General features: G+C 44.9%; 1 protein-coding gene, 2 long non-coding RNA genes and 1 other non-coding gene across 6 annotated transcripts; 1 reads left to right on the top strand and 3 right to left on the bottom strand.

Annotated features, from left to right (window-relative positions):
* Nucleotides 1-808: 808 nt before the first annotated feature.
* Nucleotides 809-882, bottom strand: MIR531 (microRNA MIR531). Its single transcript, NR_127120.1, has one exon. It is a non-coding gene; the product is annotated as a microRNA MIR531 (primary transcript).
* A 2364-nt stretch (nucleotides 883-3246) lies between these two features.
* Nucleotides 3247-9257, bottom strand: LOC100821593. Of its 3 annotated transcripts, none has more exons than XR_002962971.1 (4): nucleotides 8817-9257; nucleotides 7367-7456; nucleotides 5211-6935; nucleotides 3247-3403 (listed from the first exon to the last, which is right to left on the bottom strand). It is a non-coding gene; the product is annotated as an uncharacterized LOC100821593 (long non-coding RNA). The 3 variants fall into 3 exon arrangements; XR_730315.3 differs by lacking the exon at nucleotides 3247-3403 and adding an exon at nucleotides 4639-4718; XR_002962972.1 differs by lacking the exon at nucleotides 3247-3403 and adding an exon at nucleotides 4639-4674.
* A 51-nt stretch (nucleotides 9258-9308) lies between these two features.
* LOC112270645 lies at nucleotides 9309-16000 on the top strand. Its single transcript, XR_002962970.1, has 3 exons — nucleotides 9309-9384; nucleotides 9568-9687; nucleotides 11639-16000. It is a non-coding gene; the product is annotated as an uncharacterized LOC112270645 (long non-coding RNA).
* A 411-nt stretch (nucleotides 16001-16411) lies between these two features.
* LOC100826128 (protein WHAT'S THIS FACTOR 1 homolog) lies at nucleotides 16412-22169 on the bottom strand. The gene is given in 5 exon segments (XM_010232503.3): nucleotides 16412-17574; nucleotides 20362-20524; nucleotides 20652-20718; nucleotides 20868-20945; nucleotides 20947-22169. Coding segments are annotated over 3 exon segments (1257 nt in total). The 5' UTR covers nucleotides 22122-22169; the 3' UTR covers nucleotides 16412-17574; nucleotides 20362-20524; nucleotides 20652-20714.
* Between the last annotated feature and the right edge of the window lie 1319 nt (nucleotides 22170-23488).

The following is a 23488-nucleotide window of genomic DNA, read 5'->3' as shown; positions in this document are numbered from 1 at the left end:
GCCGTTTGGGTGCTCCTGCTTTCTCGGTGCCATGTTTTTTTTTGCTTTCTCCTGCATGTTGCTTTGTCGGTGGATTAGGCCATGAGCTTCTTTGTTTCCCGATGTGTATGGGTTGTCAGGCGGCCATTGTTTGTGTGGTGATTTTTGTACTGCGCTCGATTTTGCCATTTCGTGTGTGGTTGGACTCTCTCTCTGGTTCAAGGCGTGGGCGTCATGGTGCTAGCCGTTCTGATAGTGTGTGGTTCTTTTTTTTTTCCTATCATTTTAGTTGGGCTTTCTTTTGTACCGTCCTCGGTGTCTTTTGTTGATTGCATGGCGAAATAGTGCCAAATAACAAGTTTTAAGTTTCGACTAGCCTAGGCTTAATGCTGATATGCCTGCTGTTAATGTTTGGTTAATGAAAGAGTAGAAATTTTAGCACTTTTTCGCATGTTTATAGGAGGGGAATTGAATGAATCGGACGAAGCCTTGAAGAAATTCCCCATTTTCATGAACCTTAGAAATCCCCGAAGATCCCGATCCCTAGAATTTGCCCCAAATTCGGATCAAATCCGTATCCAACAAGCACGCGTAGGGCAAAGGAAAGTAATACAACTTACCAGAAAATGCTGTGGCCTATCCCTTCGCGGGCCACGCAGCACCCACTGTGGCACGAGGGCGAGGGTGCCGTGGCGCCTTCAGCTCCCGATGGAGAAGGCGTGTGCGAGATGGACGAAGAATTCGGCGGCCTAGGCGCCGTCCGTGTCACCTGACGCATTCTTCGGCTAACCGTCGGTAGAAAGCCTTCCTCACCGTGATGTGGTTCGGGGACGGTAGCCAAACTCGACGAAGGAGCGTGCGGGGCTAAGACCCAGCACGCTGCTCCGGCGAGCATCGCCACCGTGCCGCCATGAATGCCGGCGAGAGTGCATCGCCGCTGTGCGCCGCCTATCTCTCGAGTGCGAATAATGCGGGGGGGCAATGGAAATGGTCTAGGGTTTGCAAGCGCGCCGTGATTATGTTCCGCTACCATTCGATGCGAACCGTCAGATCAAATCTAACGGCTGACAGCGCAGAGTGGCTGCCGGGCCTTCGGGAATTAACGGGCCGTTTCTGCCGCTGGGCTCCGGCCCATGATTAGTTAGTCCAAGCAAAAGCTTTTAACATTTTACGAAAATTTACCTTGCCCTGCGCTGTAACGGGATGGGCTATGCATTTTTATGGGCCGAATTACAGGCTGGGTGCTTTCTTAATATTTCAGTGCGATTTTTATTTTAAAGTGTTGTTTAAATGATGTTTTCCACTGTAGATTAATGTAAATCATGGAGAATGTTGATAATGAAATGTTGTTTGATTCTTTAAATGAAATGGAGAAATCGACGTGAGGAATTAGCAGAACAATTATTGCGTATTCTTTTCGAATATAAAACAGGCCTAGGCAGTTGGATTAGTCAGATAGTTTGCCAAGCAAGTAGACATTAAAAACACACACTTTTGTCGTTCAAAGCAAGTAGACATTAAAACACACACTTTTGTCGTTCAATTTCGGGAGTAAAAAGTCAGTTCAGTTTTTGTTGATGCCGCGGCAAAACCGCGTACACAGCTAGTCTATTATATCTTTAACTATAAACACGAAGAGATTCCTAGTCTAAATCTTCAAAAACTAACCCACCTTTATTATCGCTCATAGAACTACAAGCGAGTTAATAAAACAACTTTAATCTGCATGTACATTTCATAGGCCTACCTTGATGTATAACTTCTTCAATCACTTCAGGTCAATATTCCCACTCAAAAGGCTCTAAAATTAAATCTGCATGTAAAACAAACCGTGCATTTCATAGGCCTACCTTGATATACAACTTCTTCAATCACTTCAGGTCAATATTCCCACTCAAAAGGCTCTAAAATTAAGCTCTCAGATGATTATGAACTCCTGAAACATCATAATATTCCCACTCAAAAGGCTCTAAAATTAAGCTCTCAGATGATTATGAACTCCTGAAACATCATAATATTCCCACTCAAAAGGCTCTAAAATTAAGCTCTCAGATGATTATGAACTCCTGAAACATCATAACATACCCATTTACGAAATAATAAAACACAAGAAAAACAACATGCATGTAACTTTACGAAATAATAAAACACAAAATAAAACACAAGAAAAACAGCATGCATGTAACGAAAAAAACACAATCTTACTTCATCCATCGCTTCGTCTCTACATAAATCAACTGTAAGCCCAAAAACAGCTAACTGTTGTTTTCGATGTCATACGAACACATCGGAAGAAGCTGAGAAGAAATACAAGCCGACGAAATGGGGTAGATGGGAGTGCGCCTGTGCGGGAGTGCTAAGAAGGAGGGAATGCTAAGAAGGAACCGAGTGCCCCTGCGAGGGACGATTAGCGGGACGCGCGGGAAAAAGCATCTTCCGGCAATGGTATGGGCGGAAGGTTGTCGCGTCGCTTCGCATGAAAAAAGACGAAGATACTGCTGAGGGTGCCGTCGCATCGCACGGAAAACCAGAAAAATTGCTTTGAATCTTGGGGCCTTCCGCCCATGGCATTGGAGGCAAGAAGCCTGGTGCCCCTTTTGGCCGACACGCGCAGAGGAAAGGGGGCCCGACAAGCCTAAAAGGCAGCATGCATAGGGTTTCCTTCAATGGCATTTGATTTAAACTCTTTCCGCCTTTACCATTGTCAAGAAGCTTCGGCGTCCGGTTCAGTTGGCGGAAGGCCCTACTCGGAGGGGGCTACTTTTGTCAAAACCGTCAGCCAGGGAGCTACTGTCGCAAAAAATTTGCTAGTTGACTCGGTCGCAGTGGAGCCATCGGATTAAAGTGAACTTCAGACAGGGGCGAAATATGACATTGAGTACGACCATAAGACAGGGTTGAATTGGAATTTGGATGGATGAAGCATGGCTGTTAACAGATACAAAGTTCTATGGATCATGGGATATTGTAGATGAACATTAAAAGGTGTTAAAAGAGGTCTAGGATGTAGAGTTGGATGTGATCCCGTCGTAACATGTAAGACCCCGGAACTGGAAGTATGCAATTTAGTCCCAAATTGCTAACCTTTGCATAATAATTTAAGCCTCAGGTTTTTTAACCTACGATAAACACTTCAATACATACGTGCATTAATGTGCTCATCGCAGAGTTTTCGCAACATGAATATCATTACCAAAACTCTACAGAAGAGAGTAATTACAAAGCTCATACAAGGAGCAGAATAAATTTATTACAAACATAGGACACATGTCCCAACATTACATCATTACATCAGCGGAAGTCGAATTATGCCCGGAAGGAAACCCGCCACGTGTCTCAGAACCCTGATCTGGATCTCCTAGTTAGACATCGAATCCAACGTCGTGCTCCACGGAGAAGCGGCCCACCTGCTATGTTGGAACCTCTGAAGAAAACAACGTTGCAAAGCAACTGAGTACAAAGTATTTGCAAGACTTACGGGAAGAACTAAACTAATGATGCAACATGTCTCAAAGGAGGGATATGGTGTGGTTATGCAGCAGCAACAATGTCTGAAGAGACACTCTAATAACAACGTCTAATGAGAGAGGATGAGAAGCGTCTACTAGGAGAAGGTGATTAACCTATTTACTAAACACCAAACAACACAATCCTCTTATCACCCCCTCAACACCGTGTGAGGAAGCAATTCAAAGGACACTCACACTTCAGCAGTTTTAAGCATATCCATGATTAATCTCTAATTACTAATCAAGTTGATGAGATAAAGTTGGTGAAAGTTCTCTATGATCAAGTAATGACCTCCAAGTCGTCCATAACCGCGGACACGGCTTTTCAAAAGATTTATCCCTGCAAGGTGCACCAATTTACCCGTACACGTTTGTCCAACCCTTGATGCCACTAGATGGAACACACGCAACAGCATGTGCCGGCAGGATTGAGCGACACGACATTTCCCAGCTCCAAAACTAATCCAGGGGACCACCCAACTTAGTCTAACCCGAAACGAGAGCCCGGCCGAAGCGTCGCACGGACTCAGGAGTTACGAGAGCCTGTCGAGAAGTGGTTCAGGGCCGCGCACGATGACCATTCCGACAGGGCGCCGCAATCCTATATGAATGCAAAAGTCACCAACAAGTATCCCACAAATCTCTTTGTGTATGCAATATGCCAAATGGAACGCCTGAACTATGTGGTCCCTGGAAAAGCTATGAATCAGGTACTAAGTCGAGGGGGAACCCATATATTCTCCCAGGAGCGGTTAGCGCGATGTTTCTTGGATCAGGGAAAACGAGAACTCAGTACTTAGTCGGCTCAAATGGAACAAATCACCAGTGCGTTAGCACGGCCTCCCATATCATATCACAGTTTTAAGAATTGCAATTAAATACACAAAGTAGCATGTGGATGTAGCAATTGTGGAACCTCAAAATAAGGACACTAGACTCGCAACTAAGCATGACTTCTAATGACCAAGTAGGGCAACAAACAAACATGTGATATGTAATAGGACAAGTAACAAGACATATGGCAATAAGTGGAACTGACTAATAAGCTATGCAATCGTAGAGGCATCGTGACAAGACTGAGATCGTAACTTAATGCAAGATTAAGGGAGAGGCGATGGTATAATCAACATGGTCAAGTAGGGCTGCTTGCCTGGAGTACTCGATTGCCCGGAATTGAACAAGAATCCTGGAAGAGAACACAAGCGTAGTCGTCGTCATAGGAACCGAAGACTAGCGAGGAAGAAGCAAATATATCACATAGAAGAAAAGTATAAGCATACAAGATACATGGGGAAATTGAAATGCGCAATCAAAAAATGATGAGTGACATAGAGATGATGCATGACATGTTAAGATTTCCGAAAGTAAATCCGATATATGATTACCAAGTTAAATGGAGTCAGAAAACAATGCACTTAGCATTCTAGACAACTCCATATGCAAGGAAAAGGGTTTAATTGATTAAATACACACAACAATGTTATAGTTGTATTAACATGCATGACAATGACATGAATAGGTGTAACGCATGCTTAAAACAATAACAACACAACAAACAACCGAGTCGATCGGGGTTGCACACGCCGGTGGCATCGACTTACCTGCAACTAATATTATCGATACAAACACGAGCATCTCATACAGCACGTGCATTTCACTATTCGCAACCTACGGGTCTAAGGCAAAGGACGGTCGGTTTCACGGGACGATCGCTCGTTATACCTTGGACACGTGCGGCGTTGCGATGTAGAGGAAGTAGCCGACGTAGACGAGATAGTCGTACACGTAGGCGAAGTAGGCGATGTAGGTGAAGTAGTCGTTCATGACTTCATCTCCAAAGCAATGTAGGTCTTCGCGGGCGTCGACGAGGTGCGGCAGTAGCAACACATGCAGCAGCGAGGCGGCTCGACCCGGAGCAGCGGCAACACAACAGCGGGCAGCGGCAACAGCCGCACAGCAGCGAGCACATGGGGGCGCTGACCAGCAGGGCCCACACGTCAGGCAACAATTTCAGGAAAAAGAAAGGAGAAAGGGCTATGGGCTTAGCTTGGATTGTAGGTGGCCGAAGGGGCTCGGCTGGGCTGCAGGTGACGGCATGCAGAGGACCTCGCGGGCGTGCGGGTCAGGCGCCACATGCGCGTGGAGCAGCAGGCACAGGGCGGCAGCAGCACGGAGCTCGGCGGCTGTCGATGTCGTGGGAGGCGACGACACGCACGTGGAAGAGGCGTTGGTCACCGAGGAGCGCAGCCGGAGGAGCTCGGCGTCGCTGTTGGACCCGTTCTTGGTGGAAGAGGTCGAGCCGGCGAGGTGGAGCGGCGCGGCAGGTGTTTGCGACCGGAGGCGCTACCGGCGGCGAGCAGTAGGCGAGGGAGCACCCTCAGCGGGGCGTGCTTGAGGCGAGCGGTCGGGGAGGAGCTGGGCCGGCGAGGTGGACGCGAGCTCGACGGCTCAGCTAGGTGGTGGAGACGCGCACCAGAGAGAGCAGTGGGGAACTGTCGCGTGGGGGGTAGAGAGAGAGGCCGCAGGGCCAGCACCCAGCCTCCTCATCCCCGCTGCGAACGCCCGCCCGGCCGCCCCCTCCGCCGACGGTGGAGACGCCGCGTTACGGCCCCGACGTCTCCTCCGCATCACCAACGCCCGCGCGCAGGGCGCAGCCTCCGACGACTCCGCCGCCGCCTCCTCGTCCGGTCCCGGCGCCGCTCCACCCGCGACGCCTCCCCTAACCTCCTTTCCGGCGCCCTCCCCGACTCAAAAAGGCCGCCCCGACGCCGAAGGCCACAGCATCCGCCCGACAGGCCGCCCCGGCGCTAAGGCCCCCTGTTTAGGCTTCTGTTTCAAATTTGGTGCTTTTAGCAGCTTCATATGAAATTGCTAAAAAACATCAAAAGCCAGCTTCATATGAAATTGCTAAAAACATCAAAAGCTGAAACAGAAGAGCAAACAAACAAGGCCATGGCATTCGTCTTTCAATAGCAACTAGACGAATTGCGCGCCTTGCCGCGCCGTTTTATTTTCTGGATGAGCACTTGAGCAGTGCTTATTCGGTTGTTTTGGATTGTGCGTGGAGTGGTTCGTTCTTTATACAAGCCACAAAAGATAAACAAGGTATCGCCTTCACGAAATCGAGCAGCTACCAAACAGAAACACCGACGCAAGGTTACAATTAGGTGGTAGGGAAAATTCTGTGAACTATGAAATGCTCCAACTATCATCTTTCTGCTGTTAAAAATCCTCAAGCCTGTAAGAGCTGTAACAAAATGGTGCCAGCACGAACATGGCAGACGGAAAGTGAAAACAGCACAATAGGGGTTTGGTACATGCCATTTTCAGTGGAAGAACAGGCTCTCCATGGAAGGGCTTTCCGCACCTCAGCATCCTTTAGTGGTTTCTCTAATTCTCTGCATGAAGATTTGCCACTAACCCATGCTTGGAGTAGTGGTCGACCGCCTGGGAGAATCAAACACTTTTCTTTAAGATAAATAACAATAATAAAACAGAAACTGCTTTGCTTGAAAATAGTGGTCCTTTCACAATAACAAAACTCAGTATATGGAACAAAATGGAGAAGTCAAAGACATCGGAAGATATGTCGGACAACAAAAGATATGTTAATGGAACATCAGGAGACAAAGCACAAAGGAAAAATGTCAGGCTCCACAAAATCCTCAAAGAACATCACTAAAAGTAGGAGATTGTCCATAGCAATTTACCACATGAATATATAAATGGAAAAATCATATCAATCTACACAAAAGAGACAGTACAAGCAGAAATTAATAGGAAAGAACTTAATGCAACTAAACAGATGGATATTAATTAGCACAAGAACATTTTTATACTGAAGATCTAACAAAAATACAATTGGTCAAAAAGCATACAGGTTCAGTTTGTATGTGGAAGGCTTCAAGCCTGGACTTCAAGACCTCAGCTGTGTCATCTTTCCTTTGAATCAAGGGCTCTCCCAAAACCTTGGCAAAAGAGAGAACAATCAGAGGCCAATGGTTCACAGAAACATGTCAATTGAAGATAACTATATGGTGCAAACGGATTTTAATTTGCAGGTGCACACATCTTTCATGGATGGAACATACAAAATCTTGTAAAGAAAAGTAGCATGTGCCTTGAAAACAACCAAGGATCAATGAGCGATAATGAAGATTCTCTGCTCACTGTGAAAACAAGTCACTGTTTTTATGCGGTCATTCACAAAGAGCATAGGATTTGGTGTATTATACATGTACAGGACATCCATAAATCAGAAGAACATGAGATGCAAACATAGTATGCATGCCATCTCACTTATAACAGGCTATAGGTATTAGGTACAATGAAGCAGGCAAAAACTGTAAGTTATATGCTTTAAAAGTACTGCAACTGAAATGCAAACCACCAATAAAAAACAATCCAATCATGAAATTGTCGAATACATATTGAAATTGTATCAACAAATTCTGACTATCTTAGTTCTGTCTCGGATCACTGTTTGGTCAATAGAATAATAATTTTGGCAATCAACAGTTGAGGCGTAACTTAAGCTCCTTAGATTTAACTCTAAAAACTATCGGCTCTTTCATTGAGTCAAACAATTCTCGTTGTTCTTTCAGTTTAAAGCATTGTTATATATTGGAAAAGGACAGATAGTGACATACCAGGAAAAATTGCTCCCCAAACAACAAGCAACAGTGAAAACCTAGAGGCAGCCCCGAAGGCATGACATGCGAGAGATCATACCTGCGGCAGCGATACGGGCAACCAACACCCTAGATCCCCAAAGCAACAAATACATCTGATGAAAACAGAAGAACCATAGAGGGTTTTTCGGTTTTTGCTCCCCTCCCCCATGGAGGATCAAAGATTGATCCCCTTTATTGTACAATGTTTCTCTTTAATCGAATAACGGAAATCGACCGTATTTTCCCTCAAATTTTATGGGCGCGGTATTGATTGTGAGCTGAGCTGCAGAACAGTAAGCTTTTGAAGTAATTTAGTTTAAACAACATGACCATTTGATCAATACACACAGAATCAGCGCCCAAGTCCAGCAACCTTATTGTTCATAACTAAATCGTGAAGCCTATATTCATATCATTAGATTTCTTCATGGATCCCAATCTTGCAACCTAATCGCAACAAAATTAAACCAATTGAGGACTGAATTTTGTCAATACACCCAATTAAGTTTGGTGAATCAAACATCCTAACAAATAAATCATCCAGCCCGAACTCTAATCTACCATCGAAGCTAAGCACATAACAACAGTTCGGGGAATTGAGACGAACTGCATATAAAATAAAGGGGAGAGGAGAAGGGTGTAGCAAGAAGCTCACTTCCAGGGGACTGGACGGGGCGGCCGATGCTCTGGCCGCGTCCGCGGCGACTCGTGCGGGCACAAACGCGATGGCGACTCATCGGGACGGCGGCGCCTCGACGTGGCTACGCACCTCGCGAGTCCCGCCTGCGGGGCTTGAGAGTCGGTGATGGGAGAGAGTTAGCGGCAGATGCGGGGCGCGGCGGGGCACGGAGGAGACGGCCGCGGCGCAGGATGGACGTGGAGTCGGCGGCCGCTGAGCCAAAGCAGCCCGCCTCGAACACCGCCCAGAGAAGAAAAAAATCTAGGGCAACAGCGGCTGGCGGTGGAACCTTGTGAAGGGGCCGAGGCCCGAGGGCAGCGGGGAAGGAGTTGGACGGAAAAGTGGGGGAGGCTGGCGACGGCGCGCGAGTGTTCGAGAACACACGAAAGCCCATGAGAAGCAACACCACAACGCCAAGCGGGCCTGCTTAAAAAAAAGACAACGCCCAGCAGACCACACACGCAGAAAAGAAACCGAACGGGATGGCATCCCAGGCTGACGTGGACACGCCCAGAGCGCGAGAATACTCCCCCCTTTCATAGGGGTAATGATTTGTCGTCGCACCCTACCTACGGACCTACCTATGCACTGCTAGCTATAGTTTTAGTTAGATTTGGGTTTTCATATCTGGGCAAGCACGTTTCAATGTGGATATTGGCAATTGGTACCATATAAAGCTGATTGAAATTTTACCTCAGCTAAATTTTTAGGTGTGATTTGCCACCAGGTGAAAAGGGAAAGGGAGATCTCTAGTGTTGTGCTAAGGAAGGTTGGACAGCTGTTCCCGGATCTTTGCAAAAGGAAGGTTTTGACGATCTATGTGGTGCTTCTGAGAAAAGCAGTACAGGTTAGAATTAAGTTTTGCCTTTTATTAGTTCCATCCTATTGTTCTTGTGTTATTGTCAGATTGCTAGAGCGCAGGTTCTATTTTCATTAATCAGCAGTAAGCTCTATAGCAGTTCTGGGCTTGGTATTCAGGGATTGCAGGTTTACTACGTAGTAGACTTTGGAGTAATGCTAGATGATCGTTTTCCAGCTATGATTGTACTCAATCCAGGTCCAGCCAAAGTGCACTGCAATATATTTGCAGTTTCTGCATGCCAAATAATTTATCATGTTCATAATGCTTAGCGCCTTTGCCTCTCATCAAGGTCCTCTCTCAACACAATTAATATCAGGCGTAGGATGAGCCATTAGAGGGCCAGTGGCAGGTAGGCTCTATGCCTTCCAAGTTCCATCTGTATCGAGAGACGAGGCTCGCCTGATAAGGGAAGTAGGCACGGGTCCGCTCTTGCGACAGGCTAGGGTTCCCCGCCACCGCCGCCACTCCGGCGCCGGCGTCCACCCTCTCCGGTAGCCTCTCTGCCCCGGCGGCCACCTCTCCTCCCCCCTCCATCTCATTCCTTTCCTCTCTAGCTCATTCCCTAGCCCGATGGCCTCCCCATCTGGTCCCTTCCACCCCTCCACCTAGGAACTCCGGTGAATGCAGCCCAGCCCCGGCTTTGGCGGCGGCGACTCAGGGCGTTCCTCTCCGACGTCCTCCGCAGCGGTGGGCCCCTGTATCCGGTTGCCGCCTTCAACCCCGTTCCACCAGCACCGCCACGCACGTCAACTGTTCGACGGTTTGGCCTTGGTCGGGTGCCGGTCGCGACGCGTGGGAGATGATGATGGCTGGCAGTGGGTCGGTGGTGGATGCACGAGGATGAGACAGCAGCGGCACCATGCCACCCCTTCCGGCGATGGCTGTTCGGCATGAGCTCCCGAGGGGGCTTCTGCTCTCAGTTTGTTTACATCTGTGCTAGTGTTGGAGCTTGTTTATCCTTAATTTCTACTAAGGCTGTGTCATTCTACAATAGGCAGGTGATACCATTTCCCTGTTGGATCTGAGTTTGACAGTGCTAGAATTCTCAATTGATGCTTTGTCTTTTGAACAATTCATGCATGTCAAAGAGGTTAGCGTTAGCTGCTGTGATTGTTTGAGGGGGAATGGGAAGATGACCAGATTTGGGAAAGATATCGGTTAAGGGGCAGGCCACAACTGATCAATACCTCGTCTGTATCTGCTAACTCTTTGTGTCGATTTAATTTTTCATAGAACTTTGTAGTGTTGTTGCTCTATCCCTCAGTTGTTTCGTTTGACCTTCAGTGCTGATATTGCACTGCATAAAGTTTTCTCGGAGGGCTAGGGTTCAATTAGATTTAGAAGAACTCTGGTAGGAGAGACTTCAGTGCAGTGGAACATTTTACAGCAGCTGTGTAGTACGGTAAAGTTAAATGACCAAAAAGATAGATTATGTTGGAAGTTGGAGACCAAAGGTAGATCCTCAGTACCCAGTAGGTTCTTTTCTTAGATTGCTCAAGAGGTCACAGATTCCTTTTGATAAAAAAAAAGGATGAGCCATTAGTGCACTTTCATGTTAACAAAGAGCCAACAGCCAAGCAGATCCTTCCCTCCTTCACTAACACGCTGATACACACCCCCACCAGCCCACCACAAAATTTACCTGTATGTAACCAAACGTACAGAAAGATCAGGTCGTACAGATCAAGGCCACACTCTGAGATTACCGAACCATATCATTTTGCTAGAAAGTTTGATTTGGTTCAATGTTCAGACATACACAGTACTGCACCTTTGGACAATTTGTTTTTGTTTGGTGATCGATGCTTAAAAAGGTAAGATGTTACACCCTCATAAGTGAATGAATGAGTACTGAGTGCCCCTGCTCTTGCTTAATCCAAATACATCTATTTCAGTAAACTCGATTTTTCACTGGGCTTGTATTGTTTATACGCAGGGTTCTAAATTCATTTTAGTGTCACCATACAAGTCATTTGTATCGGAGGTGCCCAGCATTCCTCAGTGGTAACAACCTATCACCCCTAGCCTCTTGAATGATTGTTGCCTGCATTGTTTTTTCTTTCTTTTTGGTTGTGCAATTGTTGTCTTATTCCTGAAGTAAAACACTTGTAGAGATATGTTTCAAATAGTTAACAAAAATAAAGGGTGTTATAGTTAAAAACCAGATGGATAAAGTACTTTAGTAGTGATCAATAAGTTAATTGAGTGTCCAACCAATGTGACAAGTGGCAGTTACGCTATAATATTAGATTGATGACTGGAGCAAACTGTTTAATTGGTCATCTGTTTCGTCAGGTAATGTTAGGACATTGATGAATCTTTAGCAAATGCAGGTCAAGAGAAACATCAGAATTTTTGTATGAAAAATCAAAGTAGCAAGGCAGCTTGTCTATCCAGACAGACAAATGTAACTCATCCACCATTTCACATGCAATCGCATTGCAAAACAGGACGGTTTTACACAGTTCAGGTCACAAACAAGTCCCTGCACTTCCTGTGGCAAATGGGCAGGCTTTTACAAAGCTGAAGATTAAGGGTGGCAGGCTGCACCCAAAAACTCACCACCTACTGCTACTGAACCACAAAAAACAACCTTGGAATGTCACATGTTAATAGCTATGAATATTAGCTCTTAATTTTAACTTCCTGTGTAACTTGTCCACCCTAGAAAACCCTCACGGTATGCTTTTTAACAAGAGAAAATATTTAAGAGTATCTACTCTTTCAGAATGCATAAAAAATCTGCTGTTTTCCGAACCTCTTGCATGTGAAATGCCTGACAATATGTGATGTTTTCTATTGGGCCTATTCTACTTTTTGTTGTGCTATCCAAATCTGCTATTTGTCATTATTGACCCCTGATGTTCCTTTATAAATAAAAAAATTCTGCTCGTGCATGCGCTGCACCCATATGTGAATATTTGCATCTATTAAACACTAAAATAGGAATGCATGCTTTTGAAATCAGGTTTATCTTTTAAATTAACTAGCTGAAATGCCCGTGCGTTGCAACGGAACAACAAAATCAAATGATACATTAAAAAACATGCATCAAAACCTCTCTTGCTCTTCTTTAACGATCAACAAATATCCCTTAAAAAAGCCCATGGGTATACCGATGGCTCGCCCGATTAGTCATGGGTAGGGTATGGGTATAAGTTTATACCCATGGATACCCGATGGGTCGCCCAGTTTATATTTTAATTAAATAATATTACTTTTATTATATAATATGTGGACTCTTTGATTATTTTTAGCAAAATGTGGACTCTTTGATGCAATAAGGACTAACGGATGAACTCTACTATAAAATAAAATAAAGAACAAGTTCAAAATTGGCCCAATATCCCATAACTCGATGACCCATCAACTTGGCTTGTTTGGGCATCTCTCTCGCTCAGTCAGGCTCACAGAAGAAAGGCATCGAGACGCCTTCTCCCATCCCCCATTCTACACTCAGCCATCATCTCTCGTTCTCTCTACTATGCCCTAGGCACCGCCACCATTATCCCCCGCAGCCTGTCTCATCAGCTTCTTCTAACTATCGCCATCTACTCATGTAATTTAGCCCTAGGAGGAGACGGCCGTGGCTGGGAAACGGAAGAGGGGACCATCCATGGCCGCACCTGAGGAACAGAGGGAACAGCCGTGGCTTCGATGGGTGCCCGATTGGGTCTCATCTTCTGGCTCCTGTAGTGTTTTGGCGAAGCGATCTTTTTCTCGTCAGATTCGGAGTTATTGCCCGACTCTCGTAACGATCCCGCTGGCTATGGATTCCCTCGCGAAGTTCCATCCAATTCGGTGCAGGTAACGGGCCAGCCGGCTTAGTAGCCTAATATACATGCAATCTTGTAGGGCGGAATTTCTTTTTGGGAAGTTTGACAGACGACGGTGAAGGGAACGGTCCGTATTTTTTAGATAGGTATAGCATAATGCCCGTGCGCTGCCACGGTCCAGGCAAGCCATTTTTGGGTCTTCTCTTCTTTTTCTCTTCTTTTCTTTTTTTCTTCTTGGGCCACACCCGTTCTTCCTTTTGGGCCAGCTTTCCCAAGAGCGCCAAGCCCATGCCCGCAGGAGCACTCGTGCCCGTCTTCCTCCTCGTGCCAAAAGCAGCACACACACGTGCCGTCTGCCGCAATCTCCGCCCTCGACGATGCCTCCTCGGCCCGTGACCCATCCAGGTGCTCTGAACCATATCCCACGGCCCTTCACTTTCTTTTCCCCTCCTCAATCATCCCCCATAATCATGGTTGAACCGCCTTAGCGCGCGTTTTCGTAGCAGTTCCTGTTGGCCCAGATCAACACGCCGAGGATGAGGGCTGATAGAATGAACCTGTTCCCCTGTTTTCTCTGAATTTAAATGGTGTATGACAAGATGGAGTCTGCATGCTAGAGCCGCCGGCTCTCGGATGGAAGGAGGCACCACATGCTAGACCATATGCTGCATCGCAGGATCAATTTGCCGTTGCAAGGTCGAATGTGTGAAGAGATATCTTTGGGTTTTTAATTATGTTTTCTCCGCTGCGTCAGGGGAAGTATTTTTGTTGGATTAGAAAGGGTCTCCTATTGGGCTGTGCTAGGAGAGGGGAGCTCAGCCGTCTGGAGCGGATGAAGGAGTGGTTTGCGTGCGGGCGGGCGAGGTGGGTCTCGGGGGCTTGACGAAAAAAAGGGAGGAAATAAGACGGAACGGTCCGTATTTTTTACTCCCTCCGATCCTAAATTGTTGTCGAAATATTACATGTATGTAGACACTTTTTATGAATAGATACATCCATATTTGGACAAATTTGAGTCAAGAATTTAGAATCAGAGGGAGTACATTGGTACATATATAGATATAGATAGATTCGGTATAGGTAATGGGTCAGCTGGCTTAGTAGGCCTAATATACATTCAATCTTGGGGGCCCATAAATTTTATGGGATATATATAAATAAATTCGGTGCAGGTAATGGGCCAGCCGGTTTAGTAGGCCTAATATACATGTAATCCTGAGGGCCCACTAATTTTATGTGAAGTTTGACAGACGACGGTGAAAAAAACAGTTCGTATTTTTTAGATAGCTATAGATTAAGCCACTGAAAAAATCTATTGGCGGTTAAATTGCTTCTATTAAGGTTGTCATTTGTCAATCGACAATCGACAATTGTTCAGATTGCATTTTGTATCAACACTGCAACTACAGTAGGCGCCTCTCCTTTTTCACGGTTTCACCATATCCATTGTTTAACTCTTTAGGTTTAAGGAACACTAGATCACTAGCAACTTCTTTTATCTGATCTGTAGCATGTGTGCTATATTATTTTCTCATAAATTTGATAAAAAAAATTACTAGACTCTCGGCAATGGCAAGAAGTTCCAGGATCGAGGATAGACTGATCAAGTCTATCGTGGTTGTTGGAGAAACGAGAAGCAATGATTACTGCATTGGATTTGTTGCATGGGAGAAAGATAGTGATGCCACCTTCGTGGTAACTCAGTCGTCCTTTATTGACGGCAAAAGGGATAGACTAAAGATATGTTTTTTTGACAAGGTTGACTTACCGGCCTGGGTTGAACGAATTGAGGGGCGATTCTGCATGCTGAGAACAGAGCACCATCGCTTCTGCAAGAGAGTTCAGTGGGCAGAAGATCGTATCAATTCCTTGTCTGAGGCTATTATCTTTCTGCCCTCCTCACCAAGCACTCTCTCTTCGATTCATATACCTGTCACTCTTGAGTCAGCAGAGTCGTATCACTCTTGTCCCACAGACTTTGTTGATGGTTCTGATAATTTGTTTCTGGTAGCATGTCCTTATACGGAGAAGACCTTTGAAGGATACAATAGGTTAATAGCTGCTCCCATCTTTGATTTGGATGAGAGATCATTAGGCATGGGCATTTTTGACTGCCGTCGTGGTAACGGTGCTGAGATGAAGGTTTGTTTATGGGCAAGGGGGGTCATGGCTCTAATAAACAGACTCATTCCACCACCACCACCACCGAAAGCAAAGAGGAAAGGAGCAGAAGATGGTTCGAAAGATAAGAAGAAGCGCAAAAAATGAGTTGCTTTTAGCATCTCTACATGATAAGAAGTATGAAACCTCGTCTCCTTCAAATGAGGTTTCTTAGATCTACCATTACGTACCGGATCTTCATCGAGTTAATCTTTCTCTGTACCAAGCTCTTGTTTTAATTATGTTCACTGAACAATGTAATATTCTGGCATGTGAGAACATTTGTGTAATATGTATTTGCAATGGTGGTGTTTATAATTGGGCATGTGCACTTTCTATGTGCAGCTACGCTAGCTATTTCATCATTAAGTTGCAACTAAGTAATGGCAAAATAATAACTACGAAAATCTACTAACCTTGAATCTTGAAATGTACTAGGCTTGAATCTTGAAATGTCCAGTTTCCTTCTCATGTACAGAACTAAGCAAGTCATGGTTGGTCAGATGCTTGGCCTTTTATCTGCAGTTTCTGCTCTGTGCTACTCCCTCGGTCTCATATTAAGTGATTTTCTATTACATGTATCCAGACGTTTTTTAGGCATAGATACATCAATATTTAGACAAATTTGAGTCACTTAATATGGGATGGAGGGAGTATTAAAATGGTTCTCAGTCTTCATAGGACAAAAGGCAGTGAAATATAAATGATTCACGATGGTCAAATAGGCGCTGAGGATATGCTACACATTTGGAATCCATCACTTAGGACGTTCATTCTTCTCGAACACGCAAAAGGCTTGTGCGTCTTTGTATTAAGGTAGGTAATGTCTTTTACAAACTTGAATATCACAATCTGCTTTGCCAAAATACACTTGCACAGTTTGATCTGAACAGTCATACGTAGATGCACACGCGTACATAGTTAGATTAACAATAACAATATATATATCTAATGAACTTGATTTTCCTAGACCTCATCCTCACCAACAAGAGTAAAATGCACCATAGGTCCTAATTCTTTCATAAGTCCCAAATTAGTCCTAAATCTTTGAAACTGCAGGTTTCAGTCCTAATTGTTTGATAAGTGGTTCATCTCAGGTCCTAAGGTGGCTCTGGAGAGTGCCGGCTGCCTACGTGGCCATTTGGGCCCACTTGTCATGTGCCAACGTGGACCTTTTTTTTTGCAAATAACCCCTGCATCCTCGCGTCTTCTCCCCCGACCGCCGCTGTAGCATCCTCGTCGCACTGCTCCACCAACCCAAGTCGTTCCCCTGCCTGTCGCAATGGCGGCGGATGAGGAGAAGAGACGGGCAGAGATTGGAGAGCAGGGTGAGGAGGTCAGAGGCGGTGGAGGAGAGTAGGGAGCGGAGGCGGAGCTGACAAGGCATGCGGCGATGCGGGAAGACGGAGAGGCGTGACCGGGTGAAGAAAGCAAATGGCAGGGGTTTTTTTAGCAAAAAAAAGCATCCACCTTGTCACCTGATATGTGGGCCCAAATAGCCACGTCGGCAGTAGACACACGCCCGAGCCACACTAGGACCTGTGTTGAGCCACTTATGAAACAATTGGGACTCAAATGTGCAATTTCAAAGAATCATGACTAACTTGCGACTTTTACGAAAGAATTGGGACATCTGATGCATTTTACTCTTACCAACAACTTATGACTTCATGATTGGCAAGCTTGTTCAAGTCTTTCCTAGGTGACTGGTCTTCAGCTTCAGTTATTTCTAGCTGCACATCTTCATACTTGTCATGATGCTTCACTCGATATATTTCTTTAGCATCATGGATTAAGGAAAGCTGATTCATATTAGAGACCGGCTGTAATAGTCTGTGCTATTCAGGAGCTTATAGAGTCCTAGAAGCAACAAAATGAGCCGTTAAATCCTAGTGTCTCAAGCAACTGAAGATCAGCCTCTTTCAAAATACAGTCCCTGCAGTATGAAAGCTATCAAACTTAATGAACTACATATATACATATGGACAACAGGAAAATGTGCCAGTAGATGTGCTGATCAATGTTATTGCACTATATTCTAACATCATTCATTTTACTGGCATGCCATTAGAAATTTAATGGCCAGGTTATAAAATTATACTTCGGGCATCATGATAATAGGGAAGAAAAACTTATACTAGTAAAACCAGGGAATATTTGTATGGTAAATTACCATCAAAAAGAGATGATCAAGTTTCTATTGCTGACCGAGCCAATATAGCAGGTTTAGATCATGAGAACTAGAGTGGCCACAGGTTAGAAGCGGGTCTTATAGGCCCAGAAAATGTCCAGCCAAGCTTTAGCCCCCAAAAATATCAAGGGTTTTAAATCATGAGAACTAGTATTATCAGAACTCACAAGCAGGATTTAATAGGCCCAGACAGCATCCAGCCAGATTATTTTCATATCATCTGAATACAGTTAGATGGCATATATAAAATCAAAAGTGAAGTAACTCAACATTTGTTTGGTTCGTTAAACAAACATGACTTCTGAGCCGGCGTCCAATAAATATTTTATTTACACAAGAATTGATAGCTGGAAGCCTGGAACAAAAGACAGTGCATTCTCTTTGAATGGGCTGCTGCTGCTGTGTTATCCGAGAAACACATACTAAATCTTCCTTTCAGCATAAGCATACTAAAAGATGTGTGGTGAATAACTTATTGGCAAGAGATCCTTAAAATCATGAGGCCGGGACTCAGGAAGATGAAGCTGGTTTCTATATAAGCTCTTTGTGTTCTGATCCATTTTCACCACTGTCAGTTACACACAGTGTTGTTTGAGCCCTTCCAAATTTCTTTTTGTGTAAGGCAATTTCTACAGAGGGTTAAATTTGTCCAAAAATTATGTGTGGTTACTTTTGTTCTAGATACCACCACCTGCCCCCTTCCAACAAAATAGGTCACATATTAGAAATAGGATTAAACTTTCATGAACAGATAACTTTAACTCTTAAGAGCACATGGTACTGCTAGAGTTCAGTGTTATGAAACACAACTGAGTGAGAATATGGGCAAGAGGCCAGATATAGGAGGGAGTGGTAGATATATATTATTGAAAAGTTGGCTCTTGTCACACCGAAAGATCACAACTTTAGAAAATCAGTCCCAAAGATTTTGGTATTGCTAGTATCAAAAGTTTGCAACCTTTAGATTTCCACATACCACTAAACTGAGCCATCACCAGTCCTTGCATTGTCCTCCTTCTAAACCCCATCTGAATCGTTCTAGCCTCAGTTATCTTCATGAGGCAGTATCTCAACAACACTATCTCTAGCAAAACCGAATCATCACTGCCACTTGCTGCTGTCCGCCAACTTTGTGCTCCTCTCGCAATCCCCCGCTAAATCTCAGTAACAACAGGGTGGTCTGGGGCTGCGGGGTACATGTAGCGCAAACAGGGAGATGCAGAACATGTTTGCAGCGGGCCCAGCTGAGTGTGCTTGCCAGTCTAGATAGACTGGGCCTTGATGCCAGCATCTATTTGGCATCTTCCTTCCTGGACTCGCTGATCTGCCACCTGAACTAGTTATTGTGCAGTTGTTGGTAAATTTCTGCAGCAGAGAATGAAAAAGGACAGTTCATTCTGTGATGTTATTATTGAATTGTGGTATCTAGTTAGTAGTTACTGTAACTTCCCAAATTTTGTATTTCTGAGGTGTGATGTAACCTGAGTTCAAATTGTTGATGTAACTAACTTGAGAGTTAAGGAGGCAATAACAGCAGCCTGCTGCAAGAGATCCCAATTCAACCGATGGAGAGGGAGAACTTACTTTGTGTGTTCTAGTGATTCAATTGCTTTCAATCACTCTTGCTTAACAAAGTTAGACAGTGGTATTTTCTGTGTTTTCTTCTGCTGGGTTTCTTGGGAGAAACAAGAAGAAAAATAGAAATACGGTAACAGAAGCAAACTGAACCTAGCAAAACAAAACTTTTGATACTATGAAGCCTGCCTATATATTCATGTGTGATTTTTCCTGAAGTCATGGTCTTTCGTGTGACAGAACCAATGTATCCAGCTATTATCTATCATATCGACCAAGAAGAAATGAAAGAGCACTGATTGTGAAGCTTATGTTTGCACTTAAACTATGCACACAGAACCAGAGCCAAACCGGTTTAACAAAACCTGAAATAAGCTTATATTAAACTTCGACATCAGCAAGTCTTTATTCAAGCCAAAGCATTTGCCAAGTTGACTTCAAGTATGATACTATTTGCATAACCCCAAATGGAGCTACAGAAGTATGAGATCTTGAGCCTTTCCGTGCAGAAAAATACAGCCATTAGATTCCCAAACCATTTATAAATGCAAATGTGTGATATCCCATCTATTTGTCATTTGTTCAAACCAATTCAAAAAATATTTAACATAACTTTGTTGTCTAGAATTCGAGTAAACCCAGCTATCAACACCTATTAAGTCATTTACTATCTTACAGAAACAATAGTTTATGATGCCCTCATGTCACATTTGGTCCACAACCAATCTGCACTTGGGACACAAAATCATGTCAAGTGTTTTGGTCACTTTAAAAATTAGCACCTGCCTATGGTTACACATCTAGTAATATTTCTACACAGAATGAAGTGTGGCAGCACTTTTTGATAGGCGAGGAGTCATCCCTAGGAAAGTTTTGCATTGTATGTGTCGTTATGTTACCAACAGAGCACAAATATATTATGGTCTTAAGGAAAGTTTCAGATCTAGTATTATAAACCTGTGGAATTGTCTAGAGCATGGCATGCAAACTTGCTCCGACAGTGGGAAAGTTTTCAGTTGTCACTTGTCAACTTCGAAAGAATATCCTTCAACATGAATGTTTGCAATGCTTCCAAAACATAAGCCATCGGTATCTTTTCCAATCGGCCAGATGAGTAAAGCTGTGGGGAAAAAAGAGGATATCATGAAAACTACTGACCAAAAGAAAATGAATTAAGTGATAAACCAATAAAGCCTCTATGGCCATAGAACTCTCATATAAACAAGCCAGATCATCATAAAACATACATTTCAGCCTCGCTTCAAAACGAAGTAGTTGAAGCATTGGAGATTAATCTGGTAACTTATTCATTAGCTGCCAAATGATCAGATAAATCAGGTGTCTTCTTTACTGGCTGCCAAATGATCAATATATAATCTGACAAATAAGCCGCTAGGCATGGCCACTGTTCTACAGGTCACGCTAGCCATAGAAGCATAATGACAATTACAACTACCACTCACAATGACGCTCGTCCTTCTGACGATACTTGTGGATAATCATATTCTTTATCGTCATCGCCCATTGATCCCTGTGTCTTCTTTTTCCTCGATATCTCTGGCTATTTTAGCACCCCTGCGAATTGCATCCTCTCTCTCTTTCTGCAGCATCTCATTCTTCCTTCTCAACTCCCCCAAATACTCCCTATGCCCCTGATCCATGATTGCCACGAACCTCTCCTTCAACTCAATCATAGGATCCCTATCCACGAGCTTCCCATTTTCATCATACGCCTCCCTCAATATCACTGTCTTGATGCCACCCTTCAATGATACATAGAATATCCCCGGGTGTCTCGTAAACGCATTAGAAAAAGCATTCGATAGCCTAAACTCTTCACAAAACTTCCCTATAATTGGCACTGCCATCCTCCGCTCTACCGTCAAGGACAACACCTCATGTAAAACACCAACCAGCCTCTTCTCTGCCTCTGGTGATGCCGGGTGAAGCCCAAAAGTGTCAGCATATGGTGATACATATGGCAACTCGAGCCAATCCCTCACCCACTCCCTCATCTCCTTCTTGAGGTAGAACCCCTTGGGCAATTTGACTGTAAAATTTGGCCTTGGCCGTATGCCAACAACATCGGCCTCCCTGTCAGCCCTCGATTCAATCACTGATTTCGCAAGCTGGTCGTCCCAGGAAGCAAGCTCAAGAAACGCATTGCCAGACGCGTCGGGCCCAGGGTCACCAACGAGACGGAAGAGATTGGGATACCTCGGGACCAACGAGACCAAGAAGTCATCGGGGAGACCGAAGTCACGCTTGGCTGCGGCAATCTTTGCGACGGGAAGGGCGCGCGTGGAGGAGATCATGAGGAGCTTGGCAAGCTTGGAAGCGAGGAGCGGGGAGTGGGTGGCCTGTTGACTGGACGCGAATTGGAGGAAGGAGAGTAGCTGGGGGGAAGGGGAGGCGACGGGGTTAGGAGGAGGGGAAACAGAGAGGAGGGTGGGGTATCGGCGGAGAAAGGTTGGGACTTGGACCGGGAGGCGGATGCGGTGGCGGCGCTTGGAAAGGTAACGAAGGAGAAGGCGGTGGCCTGGGGAGAGGAGCACCTCCCGGACGAGACGGGAGGCCAGGCGAAAGCGGCGGTCGTTGTCGATGGAGGCGTCGAGGGCGGCGTCGCGTCGCCATGGAACTTTCAGGGAAGATATGCGGCGAATGGAGCAGATGAGGAGTTGGCGGTGAGCGGCGGCCGCCGCCGCCCGGAGAAGCATTTGTGATACGGCAGAGTAGGACAGAATGAGGAACCCGTTTCTGAAAGGAGGTACCCGTAATACGCTTCCTTGAAGAGTTGGCGGGATTTGTAAATACGTATCATGTCTGCTTCAATGTAAACGCAGGACACGACGACGCTTCCTGCCTTTCTAGCCGAGTTATTTTCGAAAAATGATGTATTAGATAAACTAGGCTCAGATTCCAGTCCGACTTTATTTTCTGTATCTAGTGGATTATGTCACTAAATGGGTGGGAGCAATTCCTACCAGAAATGTTGATCACCGTACTTCCATTAAGATGCTTGAAGAAGTCATATTCTCTAGGTTTTGAGTTACAAGGTATGTAATGACTGATTGAGGCCATGTAATGACCGAGAGAAATAAATTTTACATCAATAATCTTCTAATGCTACACACTCGCACATAGCATCACTAACTTGACAAGACTCCAATTGCTTCAAACTTTGCCAATAGACGTGACTGTACGTTACACAGTGTCGGACCCGAAATTTGACACTTACAAAGATTAGGCAGTGATTGATCACAAGTCAGGACTTCAACCCAAAGTGATCGCAGTGCGGAAACTGTGCAGGGTGATATGGTCCTGAAGAGCCCGGAACATCAACCCAAAGTGATCACAGTTGTAAACTGTGCGGGGTGATATAGCTCCCTCTTCCACAAGTCAAGCAGAGCATCAATTCAAAGCGATCACAGTCGGAGGTCGACTGTGCGGAGTGATATAGCTCTCAACCCTTTGACAGGTGGACTCGCTTGCACATCATCATGTCACAACTTAACTAAGCATGAACCAGACTCCGAACCCTACATACACCGTACGTGTTATACACGCAGCACGCACGACGTATGTCGCAAACAACAGGTATCACAACAGTAACTCTATGACAGAAACTGTAATATACCAAACAACTCTTAATCGAGCAAAGTTAACAACTTATTACATATAGGGTCTTACGACTAAGTTGCAACTCACACAGCGGAAACGATATAGATACCTTTGACAGGTACAAACTTAACAAAGGCCTTAAGAAGGCTTGAGGTTAAGCGGATGGCGACCACACCCTTTCCCAGACCACTGCCGGGACTTCCAAGCTATAGGCGTCATTGATCTCCAGGGGGAAACATCCAAAGGATGCTCTTCGCTGAACCTAGATCAATATTATAAAGCAAGATGAGTACAAAAGTACTCCGCAAGACTTACATCAATATAGTAATAGATGAAGCAGGTATCAACAAAGGCTTTATGAGGACTATTTGAAGCACAAAGCTAGTTTTGACCCTTTCAATAGACTACTAAGTCAAAAGCGACTACTGAGTAGTTTTGAAAGAGGACAAGACAGCGAACTTTG

Source organism: Brachypodium distachyon, chromosome 2 (assembly GCF_000005505.3).
Source record: "Brachypodium distachyon strain Bd21 chromosome 2, Brachypodium_distachyon_v3.0, whole genome shotgun sequence".
Classification (NCBI taxonomy): Eukaryota; Viridiplantae; Streptophyta; class Magnoliopsida; order Poales; family Poaceae; genus Brachypodium; species Brachypodium distachyon.
Note: the sequence above shows the minus strand (reverse complement) of the source record. Positions and strands in the feature narration are given on the sequence as shown.